General features: G+C 37.2%; 1 protein-coding gene across 12 annotated transcripts in view; it reads left to right on the forward strand.

Moving 5' to 3' along the window:
* The window catches only part of diaph2 (diaphanous-related formin 2), a 426,471-nt gene that overhangs the window by 29,014 nt on the left and 384,087 nt on the right, over nt 1-13,370 (forward strand). For 7 of the 12 annotated variants that reach the window (XM_078953946.1, XM_078953948.1, XM_078953953.1 and 4 more), the window contains 2 exons: nt 540-644; nt 5,408-5,428. In XM_078953946.1, the coding sequence (XP_078810072.1) occupies nt 540-644; nt 5,408-5,428 (126 nt within the window). The remainder of the gene's footprint in view (nt 1-539; nt 645-5,407; nt 5,429-13,370) is intronic. The other 5 variants (XM_078953949.1, XM_078953954.1, XM_078953951.1 and 2 more) reach the window with 1 other exon arrangement.

Here is a 13,370-nt window from a genome sequence, read left to right on the forward strand (position 1 = left end):
CCACCTACAGTTGGAAGAGGCTTGGTGCAAAATGTCAAAACAGCGATAATCTCATGAATCTTGCTCCAGGCACAGCTCTATTCCAATACATGAAAGACTTGATGTCATATAATTTCACTTGCACTTTTGTGAAATAAAGAGTACGCCATCCATACTTTACTACCAAATCCAAGCCCCTTATTAGTCAAACTTGTCTGACTTTCAAAGCGCGTTCAATGGCTGCAGGTTTTGAACATAAAGCCTGACAATGGACTTAGAAACTTGCTAGAATTTGGAACCTGGAAGCCCGTAACACACATATACATGCGTTAACATAGACGTTTTGTTAAAATTAGCTGCTTGAACACACATTGCTGAGGGTGGTGTGAATGTAGCTTTATACTTTCTTTAGTCCAGTGCATGTCTTATTAAATTCCATACAGTTATTGCTATATCCATGAAATTTGTTTTTGTTTTTCTTTCAAACTGTAGGTTTTTCTGAATTTAAAGTGGTCCTCAGTGTTCAACCTAAAACTGCATATGACTGGCTCTGTTTTCAGGAGGACATGAACCTGAATGAGGAACGCAAAGCTCCTCTGCGTGGAAAGGACCTGAGCACCAAGCGGGAAATGGTTGTCCAGTACATCTCAGCCACTGCAAAATCTGTAAGTCAGAAAACAAATCAGTTCAATGAATATTTTGTATTCATTAAAGATGATTCTTTAAAAAAGTTAGTGATTGGGTTGTTTTAAAAAAAATCACCTTTTACTCATCTCCATAATGAATGAAACCTAATACTCTGCTTCATGGCTTGCTTTGTCATCCATTCTTGCTCACGCTCTTTTACAGTTTTTGTCCTCACTCTTTGTGCTTCAGGCACAACAACGTTGATTGCAATGTTGATTATTTTCTTCACTGTTCCCCTGGTTGTCCCACATTGGATTTCGTTGTAGTCATTCACTGGGTGCGTGAGTGACTACGCGATTGCCAGTCTTTGTCCAGTCATATATGTGCATGGCACTGTTGGTAAATGTACACTTGCATGTGAATTTTGCTTGTTGGTGATGGTGTCTCAGTGTTTGGTTATCAAGAACATAAGCCTTTTCAAGGTGCAGTATAGAATACTTGTCAGATGTGTCAATAGCATTTGGATGTTTTACTAATTTTATCGACTTGCAATCATTTTAGAAATGTAGCTTACAACACAACATTATAAATTTTTTAACTGAAAGGTGGTATTGCTTCTTGAAGCAAAATTATTCAATTTTGAAAAATTATAAACGACAAGATATGGAGTGAAAGTGGTGGGGGGAAAAAAGACAACCAACAAAAAAACCTCAAAATCTCAGAGCTAAATTTACTTTTAATAGCAACAGTTTACTAACCTGACAGGATTATTTCAAATAATGTTTTAGAAAGTGAATACAAAAGCAAAATATCTGTTTTTCAACCCACTCTAAGGGAAGTCTATAACAAATATTTTGACACAGCTTGTTATGAAGAGAAATGTTAGCACCAAGAATTTACTGATTCCATCATTTATGATGCATAATATTATAAAGGGATAAGAAAAACCTGAAAAGCTGCATCTCCTTAAAGGTAAAAAGCAGAAATCTGATTTTAAACTGCTATTAAAGACCCACTTTGAGGAAAATGGTATTTCAACATGTTCTTGTGACATTTTTCTGATGATGGAGGACATATATAAAGGAAATTAAGCTTCAAATAGCATTGTTGAGTATTTCTTTATTGGAATTGTTGCGAATCAGGAATAGACAAAAAAAAGCGGTTGGAAAAAAGCTTATAGCAGCATAAATAGATCCTCGTACGTCTTTATTTTCCTCGTCTGAGCTACTATCTGGCTAAAAACTGTACTGCTGGATAGCTTCAATATTGCTTGCCATTTTTGTTGCACCTGTTAAGGTTGGGTTGGGGGTGTGAGGGGCTGTAAGCGAACAGAAGATTGATAATGGGAAATGGTGTTGGGCTTACTCCGCACCAACAGTCCCGCCCATAGGCGAATTTTTGAGGAATTACTGCTACCCTGCAGAAACTGTGTCCCACAAAACAACAGATTTTGATTTTGGCTAAAAAAGGCATAAACATGATGAAAAGACCTCTGGGGACGCTTTAAAGTTCAACCACGACAGCTTTGCTTTAAAAACAAGATTTGGCCACATTCAATTTTTTGAAAACGTTATAAACATCAACAGTTTGTGTTTGGTCATTGAAAAGCTTTATTTTAAATAATAAGAGCTTCCATGTATATAATTTTGGCATTAATTCATCAATCTGTGACGAAGTTGTTTGTTTTTGAACATTATTCAGACAGTTTTTGCCAGGCAATAGTCACACAATTTGGCACGAAAAGAGCAAAAAGAGAAGTATCTTTTAATTCCTATTATTTCCAAACATGTTAGCTCCCCTCTTGACATCATCATTTATTACCTTTCTCATTGTTATGCTAATTAACTGGCATTATTGATAATGATGATTATCTGAGATGATTGAATTCCTCACTGGGCCCATTATGTTTTGTGAACACAGATATTTTATTCAAATGAATAATGTAATCTCTGCCGTGAAAGGACGGAGGACAAAATGTGATGTCTGTCTGCACTCTGTTATCACATTTAATAGGGCTGATGGAGGGGGGTTGGTTGAATGTCAGTGATAAAGTAGTTCATGGAGAGTCAGACAAGTGCGCTTTCAGTTACAACCCAGACCTGCTGCTCATCAATTAATTATTTCTCATACTAAGAGTACATAATGTTATTTATTTTTATTTTTCAACCTAATAAGTAGGTGTATATTTGCTTTTGAGTATGACGATGTCAGAAGGTGACATGTCTCCTTTGAAGCAAGAGATACCTTAACCATACCTGATGTATTTACACTTAATGTCCACATTTTTGGAGAACGCTTCTGGGAATCATTTTGCGATTGTTTGACCTTTCAGTGAACAGGAATATGTGCTTGAAAACCGTTGGTGTAAATGACCTCTTCTTTCACACAGTGAAGGGATCATGCATGCTGGGCCTAATGTAACATACAATTTAATTAAATCTGATTGGTTTTATGAATTTGGGTAATATTTCTTATGAACATGGGGGTTTTCTGTTACACTTTGGTGTTTTCATAAGACGTGTGACCTTTCCAAATGCACATTTATTTAAAAAAAACAGTTTTAAGTTAACAAAACTGAATTACTTTGGTTTCTTTTGTATTTAATGCTTTACTTTAAATGATATTGACAAAGCAAGACTAGTAGCTTATGTCAAATACATTATAAGATTATTCACTTATTGGTAGATTTATTTTAGCAGTGGGGTTACAGTTTGTTGGCATGTATTAAAGAAACCTTTCCACACACATAATCAATCCCTCTTTAAGATTTATTTGGAATATGGTGTAATAATAATATTGCATTCGAATTATCTGCGCTTTTCCAGAAGCTGAAAGCGTCTCATCCATACATGGTGACGGTATGAGACTGACAGAGGCGTGGCTGCCTACGGCCCCTCTGACCGTCACCAGGATCATTCATGCACATTGACGCTTGTAGGCAGCGTTAAGGGCCTTGCTCACTGAGATGTTAATTGCTTGCCATTGTTAATGGAACTCTGGATTCTTGGATGGTAGCCTTTCACCTTACCAACCGCGCTACCCAGCCCCTAGGACTGTTTTGCTACAAAATACAGTGGTGAAGTAAACTTAGCCATAAGCATTGAAAGAAAAATGGGTAAAAACAGATTAAAAACTTGTTTATTTTCACCTGTCTGACTGGTCTGTAGCCAGGTGGGGCTGCAGTAACACACGTATTGCACACACTGGGAGAGTCCATCTCACAATGATCAATTGTTGTTTTTACGAGATGTACTCAGGTGTCTCTCTACTGTAAATATTACCAGTGTGCTGGACGAATGCTGCTCTGCTTTCACAACTGTGGCTGTTCATGTCCTTCATGTTCTGCTTTGCCTTTACACTCGCATTTATTTGGTTTGTTCTCATTGTGGTCTACAAATGTATGACATGTAACCCATTAACACCAAGTTGTTGTTTTACTAATAAGACTAAAACTTGTTTATTTTAAACTTTGCCTTCCTTGCTAAGGAAAGTAGTGATTAAAGGCTCCTGTAAAGGGGATTGTCATTATTGAAATATTTTTTCCAAGTGTACACCTTTGTGTCTAAATGCAAACTTTTAGTTAAGCACACTGAATTACAACAATGTAGGAATTTGTTCAAGCAAAGATATTATTTTTTAATTTTTATACGTCTAGATCCTAAGAATTCAGTGTCGCACATTTGCCAGCAAAACTATTGCTTATCAACCGTTCTCAAGATGGTGTCTGTTTTTATGGTAAAGCTGCCTAAAAGCAAGTTTCGAACATGTGGCGTAAAAAATAAATCGTTTTTATAACTGCCAGCATTGATCTTTTCAAAGAATTTTAAGGCCTTACTCCCAAGCACACCAGTTGGGCCTTGCCAGAATCCATACGGTCACAAAGAATGGCTTTTTAGGTAGCTGTGATCACTCTGGTGCTGTTCGCCATCAATGTCCACCGGCCCACCCTTCAGAGTTGTGCTGCGGCATCTGCAATTCAGACGGGGATACGGGAATACTGTATTGGGGTTGTGACCTTGAGCCGTGACGGATCTTGTGGGAAGTAGGAGTAAATGCCACCCCCTGCTGTATTGTCGTCTTATCCGTGAATGGGCATTGACGGTAAGAAGAGCTTGAGTGGAGCCAGGGACAGCGAGCGATCACACCCCTTGGTTTTGAGATGTCTGCACTGTCCAGCCGGTGAAGTAAGACTAGGCCTAAAAATTTTAAAACAATGCTTGTTGTTTTTGTCACGGTGGTATGTTCCTTTTGCTGAAGCGCAAGAGGTGGTAGATTAAAAATAGATTTCATGGTTGTTATAAACCTTTGCTAGAGTGAAGGAGATTGTAGTTGAAGCATCAATCATATTTGAAACCCTAAACACTAAATTAATTGGAGGAGACTGATTTCAGCTCAGAACCCATATAGCTTTTCTACCAAAACTAGTCAACTCTCATTTTAGGCCAAAAATGTCAAAACACATACTCCAAAACTTTTTTTCTTTTTTTGCGTACAGTGTGAACGTTTTTGTTTTTAATATTTATATGCATTGATATTTGGCAGTTTTACTTAAGGAAAAAAAAAATGCCGCTACCAAAAACAGACATCATCTTATGCAACAGTAGTAATGAGGCTTCCCTTTATGGCTATCATAAATACAGAAATGATATGCATACATGTCATAGACTTGTCAACGACTATTGTAATGTCACGCAAGATGCGCAAAAGCCTCAACATGTTGTTGCCGATTGTCTGGCCTACTAATGATTGTGCTGTTTGTGTCTTTTTGCACATTAACCTTCCTGCCGATCGCTGCATGCAGATAACTGGAAGCAAAGTTGCGGTAAGTATCACATTATTTACTTGGCTTACAAATGTTTATCATGTATGTGCTTTGACAGCTTAAATACACAAATAAACATATCACACTCATGCGCTATTCAGCTTTAAGAAGGATGCTGAAGACATGATTATGTGTATTTTATGTACTGTAAACCTTGAGTAACTTTTATGGCTTGGCTTTGTGTTTCTGTTGGTTTTATTAGAAAAAAAAAAGTTATGTTGACAGTTAAGTTCTCAATTAACGGGGGACAAAGTTCAGCAGTGAGTTTTTGACTCACTGCTGCTGCAAAACTCATGTTCATCTTTGTATTAAGTATTGCAGTACGTTTTGAATAAAGGTCATAAGTCTGGGGCTGCTCACAGTGAGAAGGCATTGGTTCAAATCCCAGCTTGGTCCTTTCTGTGTGCACGTTCTTTGCATGTGTGGGTTTTCTACAGGTTTTTTGGATTCCTCCCAAAGCCCCCCCCCCCATGCTTTATTGATTAACTGGGGGTATTAAAGTTGTCCCTTGGGTGTGAGTGTGGTCTCTGTATGGCCCAGGGGTGGTTTGTTGAACTGTCCAGCTTGTACACCGTCTTTGCCCTCTTGAAGTCTCTTTGAACTTGAATGGAAACAAATCAAGTTGAATGCATGATGGACGGAAATCATAAGTCTTTATAAAACACAGCCATTACACTCTCTAGACAAATGTGCACATTAAACCCTACTGTTGCAAGTATTTCGCTAAAATCTGTATTGATAAACATTTTCATTCTATTAAATTTAATATTGTTTCCTTACAAAAGGGTGCGTTCTTGTTGATAAATTAATAGAAATTATAAAGCCATTTTGCATTAACTTCCACGTAGAGTAGCTTTTGAATTGCTTTATTCTTTTCCATAAAATGGGTTTTTGTTGATTTTTCTGAAGACCATTGCCAGATTAAAAAAAAAAGGTCACATTCGTTTGCAAAGTGTGGCATTGTCACTTTAAATTGCATTTCTTTGCTTTTTGAAAACCTTCATAAGGATTAAGGAGGCTTTTACGCCAAACCGAGGCAGAGACGAGGTAAAGCAGTGCACTGTGACCTAACTTCTTTCTGCCCATGTTCTCAGACACACTTTGCTCTTTGAGACGTTTTACCGAGACATTTTTATTGATTGCATTTTTTTCCTGTCTTTGTTAACCTGTTTCTTTGTGCTTGGCTATTTCTGTGGGAGTAGTGGATTTTTCAGCTTGGCCTGTGTAGATGGGAATGGAGTAGCTCTCAATCAGCAGTAATGGCTACTTTTGTTCAGTAAATAGAAAAGGACAAAATGACTTTGGCTTCAATCATGACCACTCATCTGAGATGTGGAGACTTAGTTCAAAATTTCCACAAGCCATGTCAAAAGATGCCAGGGCCTACAAAATCCTGATTGTCAGTACGTTCCTTCCAAGTGAAGAGCTGACTGACATCTCTGACCCAGTGTGTTTCACCTTTGTGCAACACCAACAAAAATCAGAGCAGTCTCACAGAATCCTGCTACCAAAAGCTATTAGCTTTCATTCTTCAAGCAAGAGAAGAGGCAAACAAAGAGCGTTTAGCCTGGTTAAACTGATGTTGGTTTACAGTGAGGCCTGCCTAAATGGTAGATTCCCATTTTTATGGTGCCAGCATGCATTGATGGGACAGAGTGCTCTAAGATATATGCTTGAAGGAAAGTGTTAGGAATGTCCATAGGGAGAGCACAAGAGCAGCCTTTCTTCCTCAGGCACGAAATCTCTCTGGCACTTCCCATTCTCTTTAGGAAGGATTGTGTTTGGAATAGAACACTGTGCGAATTGATTTTACTCCACTCTGACCATTGTGGAAGTGTGCAACACTGCTAAGTTTCATTTTCTCACTTGAAATGTCAAAGCAGAATTGAGGAGAATGTGACCAACAATGTTTAGAGAGTGGCATGGCCTGTAGGGTAAACCAAGACAATCTATACAGGCCTGACCTCTTCAGAGAGTTTGCTGCAGCTGCATGTTTACCAGCACAACCTTAAAGGATCAGTGGATGTTGCAATACTGCAAAAGTAGATGTTCTTTTCATCTGCAAACGGACGAAACTCCAGATGGTGTTGAAACTGAAACTGAAATAAATCATGATCCACCTGTCAAGAAGACTGTATTCTTCAAACCACAGGGTATGATCAGAAAGCTTACAGGTGGTGATGGTTAGTGTGGTGCAAACAACTACTGTTTGTGTTTCATTTTTTGTTTACAGATTTGACCTAAAGGTCGATAGACCCTACCAGCTGCTCCTACTAATCAAATCTTCCAAGTTTTCTCAGTTCTTTGCAGATACATTTTTGTGTTTGTGGGTGTGTAAACTTTTAAATCCTGAAGTATTGAGCAAGTTAGTCTCAAGTACTTTGTCGCAAATTGTAGCTTGAGTTGCCGTTTTTTTCATTATTAAAAAAGGCTTCTTATTTACATCAATCACAAACAAAAAAAGTTGAAAAATACAAAACAATAGAACAAAACAATTCCTTAACTTCACAACAGATAAACCATGAAAAATGTTATCACTCGTGTTTGTCATCAGGTTGTGTTTGACCAATAGCTGACTACTAATTAATGTGTCATTTAAATGAGATAACCTGGCTAAAAGCTGACAAACAAAGCAGCTGTTATATAAAAAAAATGTTGTGTAGCTGATGGTATGGTCCAACTTCAACATTTGGTCAAACTTGAATATTAAATTTGGTGAATTTTGGTCTGCTAATATTACCAAAAATTGAGCTTTGCAGGATCCAAAAGTTAGAGGTTATTCTCTATTATTAATGTAAGTATTGGCTAGAGATGGGGATTTTTACTAAACAAATGGATATGATTACAACTCTGACTGAAGCTATTATATTCTTTGCCAGTAATAGAAAAAGTTCAGCAAACCCCTATTATTTTTTTATTGTAAATAAAACTTTAAAAAAAGGGGAAAAAAATCTCATATTGCTCCATGTCTATGGTAAGAAAATGACTTCAGCATATTCTAAAAATTAAAGACTATAAAAAGCTTCATTTAGTGAAAAACAAATGAAATTTCAAGACTGCGGAAATGACAGCCGTCTCAGCTCTGTTCCACTTGTAGCTCACATCTGCTTTAATTTGTATCTCAGCATGAAAGGTCGATCGTGCTTCCTTTTAATTTTGCTTTTTGGAGTCATCTTATTGTAGAGAAAACTGTGAAGAATAAGAAAAACTGTTAAAACCACCTCTTGCAACCTCCGCTTGTTTTTCCGAGTTTGGAGGTAAATGTGTGTCTGAAAAAAAAACAGTTTCATGATGGGAAGCAGAAGTGTGCTGGAAACCTGGTTTTTAAAGCACATTAAGAAATTCACTTATGTTTATTCTTTAAGATACCGGACTTAGTGGTATAATGTTTCTTTTTTAAGTTCTGATTGACTGAACCTATCCAATCCAGGTAATCAACAGTATGCAGTGCTTGGGTATCTCAAAACCAAGCAGGGCAGTAGGGCTGCACGATATGAGGAAAACTTGCGATATGCGATATTAGTGATCAATATTGCGATAACGATAAATTTGCGGTAAATAAACAAATAGAAAAATAAACAAAAACATCATTCCCATTTCATTGCAACAGTTTAAAAATTATACTCCAAATGACCCTCATCGACATGGGGGACAAACGTCAGGGTGGCTAACCCTGGTCCTCAAGAGCCTCAACCCTGTCTGTTTTCCAATTCTCCCTAGACTGCTCGATAATGATAACCAAAATCAGGTGTGTTCAGTCAATCAGGATGTGAAATCACTTGAGTCAGCCAATCAACAGCAAGCTGGTTAAGGAGAGCTGGAAAACAGGCAGGGTTGAGGCTCTTCAGGACCAGGGTTAACATAATAGGCCTCCATCCGAGTGGTCAACAATGGGAAGGCGTCCATCTGATTGGTCAAAGCATAAAGGGATTTATTTGATTCGTTAAATGCTTCAAGCTGCTAGAAGATTGTTTTAACACATTTTGGGTTTGCGATTTATTGCGATATTCGCCGTCTTTTGCGATATGCATATTGCAGAGCTGGATATTGCGATAACGATAAATTTGCGGTATATTGTGCAGGCCTACAGGGCAGTAAGTCTTATTTTACCGCCTTGACCTACAGTTGAGCAGAAAAAATTATAGTTTCTTTTAAGTAGTTATTGTAAAAAATGCATCTGAATGACCTATAGTACTTCTAGAAATATGTATGGCTGGGTCACCCTGGACGGGTCTTATCTTGGCTCCTAGAAGGGTTTGAACCTCCTTAGTTCCTGGATGGGAGACCACCTGGGACCACATCCCCCATAAAACTAAATCAAATGTTTGAATTGTGGGATGATTTGCCATGGCAACCCTGGAAGGAAGATGCTCAGAGGAAAAAACAATCAGGTTAAGAAAGTGGTTTAACCAGACGCATCCACAGCCGACTTGTATAACACAACGGCACATTTGGACAAAACCAACTGCAAATCCTGTATAGGTAAAAATCTTAAATCAACTCTCAGGCACAGTGATAAAATGAAGATGATTTTTCTTAGCTGGAAGGCTTTGAATTTGTTAAGTCCACCATAAGCTCCACTTTGTACCACATAATCTTTTGGTCAAATGTCACGCTGTGTGACTGACAACTAAAGCCTGAAAACCTTAAAAATGGGTCATGCAGTTTATGCAACTTTAGACAGAATGACTGTGAAAGAAAGGAATCTAGGTCATGTTGTGTCTTGGTCATATGAACTTAAATTTAACTCTTTTTTTTTTTTTGCCTCGTACAGACCAAACAAGTTTGTTTTCTTCCATATTTGTCCAATAAACATTGAAGGCCACATGACCTTTTTTGCTTGGTTACATGGTGAGTCTAAAAGGAAAGGCATCTCTCTTTTGTTCTGCTCCTTACCTTTTATGACCACATGCCTCAAAAGGCTTTGTTTTTGAGCTAGCTATTAAAGTGGGTACTTTGAGTTGAGCAGATTTGATGTGGCATATGTCCTTGGTACTTTAAAAGAACGGCAATGAAACATTTTTCAATAGTACGGGCCTTCTATGCCCTGAGCCAGTGTTTACCTTAGAATTTGTTTTAAATCAAGATCAAGGAAACATGCTCTGAAGGGGGATGTTCTGAATAGGAAGCATCTTTGATTGCTTAAAAGCTTATTGTAGGGTTTATCTGACTGACACAAGCATTGTCTGAGGATGATGTGAGGACGCATTCATCCTATAAATGACAGAAAATACATTTATAGATTTGAACTTTGCTGCTATGTTTAACTAAATAAAAATCTAAAACATTTTTGTCTCTTTGACTCAAATAATTAAATAATGGTTACAATTTTCTTTGAATAAACAGCTTTGAATAAACAAAAAACTAGATGATAGATGATTAAAAAATAAATTTGGGTGCAGAGTACCAACGTATTGACGTACCTTCATGAATTTTTTTTATTCTGGGATGCTTGGTATCCTCCAGAGTTAATTTTCCTTGGATAAACATTAGTTTGAACCAGGTTAACAGATTGAAGTCTGTATCAAAACGAAGATCTCATCTCTCTTGTAAATATACATCATTGTCAATGTAAATACCGACAAACCGTCAGTGGATCATTGAGCAGAAGTGGAAAAAAAAAGGAGTAAATAACATAAGCTTATTGCACCCAAGTGTTTCAAGGCAGTTTGGTTTACCTACCGGTAAGTCTTTGGTCCTCTCAACAGTGCAATTTGATTTTCAACAGTGAAAATGTGAAATAATTTGGCATTCCCTGCCTAATCTGACCAAGTCTACCCAGCCTAGAAGGAGCCTTAGTACTGTAAAAAATAAGATTTGTAGTTTATGTGAAGTATGTCTTGGTTGTTTCTAGGGATTTAACTTTCTCACGCGAGGAATAATTGAAAGAAAATGGTTTTAAATCTGAAGCTTTTATGTGACAATTTGAATAAAATGTGTGTTCATAATCTGAAAACCATGGATTGAAGACCAAGGAAAAGAAGAGAAATATCATATTGAATCCAGAAGATTTAAAGCAAAGTTTTGATGTAACTAGTCTTACAAACTAATGTATGGTACATGGATTTGTGGGTGATATTAAGAAAGAGTTAAAGATTAAGTTGCCTTTCATATTCTCTCTTAAATGTTTACAAATGGCAGAAATATTTTATGTAGAAACTGCAGATCTTTTTGCTGCTAATTTAATCAAACCTAACTTTAAATGTCTGCAATTTTAAATTTTTATTCATTTAAAAAAAAACAAATTTGACATTGCTGGCATTTAGATCTTATGAACTTTCCTCTCTAAAATGCAACAGGTCGGAGTGCAAGAAGGAAATCTTTGGACTTTTGGATGAATTGAAATGAAAAATACCGTGGGCTGCCTATGAAGTGCAGTTCCACAAAAATTACAATTCCATTCTGTTGAACATATCTGACGCACACTTTGATTTAATTGTTTGGAGGTCTTATCCAGTAATGGAAGGCAAAATTTCTTGGTTAATATTCTGCATTTTAGTTTCACCATATCCAGGTGTTTACAAACATTTTAGGTAACAGCATAAAGTTTTTTGCTATGTGTTCTTTTACGAGTACAAATTTTAAGGTAATTCAGATTTATTTGTATACACAATTAAAGCCCCCGCAAATTGTAAGAAGATCAAATAAACGTAAGAATTATACTTACGGTCTTTTTCAACTACCTGATGGTTCCAGTTTTAATAATAAAAGATCTCTCCTTATCAATAAGTTATCATTCTTTCCTCTGCCTGAAAACAGGACCTTCTGATTTGTTTGATTTGGCCTCATGGTTTCTAAAGGGCACTTTTTCTGTAGACTGCAGCTTTAGAAATCTGTAGTTCCCAAATTGAGAAGCAGCCAGAATGTGTTAAAAAGGACTGACCAATCTTTTTTTTTTTCACCATAACACAAACCGAATAGAATTTTGACTAAGGCCTGGTACTTTAGATTACATTATTATAAAAAAGTGAACATGCTGATGAAAGTATAGCTTCAAAAGTATAACATATGTAACTGTTTAGATAGTTGTGCTCTAGTCAGTCATATTGTTTTAAATTTGAAAAAACAACACAAAAATCCTTATTATTATTATGATTAATGCCATTTTGCTCTTAAACACAGGATGGTTCCTTATGTCACAGGTGCCATATAATTTTGGACTTTATGCTTTTATAATGACATTGTAATGTTTTTTTACTCTCTTTTTTTAGCTACGTGCCTTGGCTCCAGGCATTCATTGCTGGATTGACCTTTGCAGGTTTTAAAAGAAGCCACAGTTTAGTTGTGACAGAGGGTGGGCTGTGTGGGAGGGATTAAGTCAGCAACAGCACCCACTGGGGATGTAGAAAACGAGATTACTTTTCCATTAGCATTTGTCTTTTTTTTAATTTTCGTTTCATACTGTTACTTTCCTTCCCGGCCATCTTATGTCTTTTCTTCTTCTATTTTGCACACATCTCTTCTCTGGACAGCATGCCCTCTTAAAAGGAGAAACAATCACTTCTCTTCAAAAAGAATAGGGAAGCTGGATCTGCTTGTTTTCAAGGAAAACATGAAAGTCTCAAGTCGTTGCAGTATTCTGAAACTGGAATCAACAGTTTTTTTTTAATCGTTCATATTTTTGTTGACCTGTGCACGTATCAGCGTGTGACCTGAGCATTGGCGTTTTCCTGCACGGATGTTGCAGCTTTAATGTTGATATTGCGTGGGGGAGACAGACTGACTATTTAGAGAGTGACAGGAATGATTGCTTTTCTGTGAATTTTATGTACTCTATGCACACCCTCACGCACGTGACGGCGCTTGTGGATACTATCTATTCTCTGTTGTACGTTTCTCCCCCACAGCTCTGTTACACACTCAACAGCACTGCGGGCATGCTCAGCTCTGCAGGAGACTCCTGCAGGGCCGCATTAGGCTCCATAAACTTTATAGCATATTT

The sequence above is a fragment of the Oryzias latipes genome, chromosome 10 (assembly GCF_053564925.1).
Source record: "Oryzias latipes strain Hd-rR chromosome 10, Olatipes_Hd-rR_3.1".
Lineage (NCBI taxonomy): Eukaryota > Metazoa > Chordata > Actinopteri > Beloniformes > Adrianichthyidae > Oryzias > Oryzias latipes.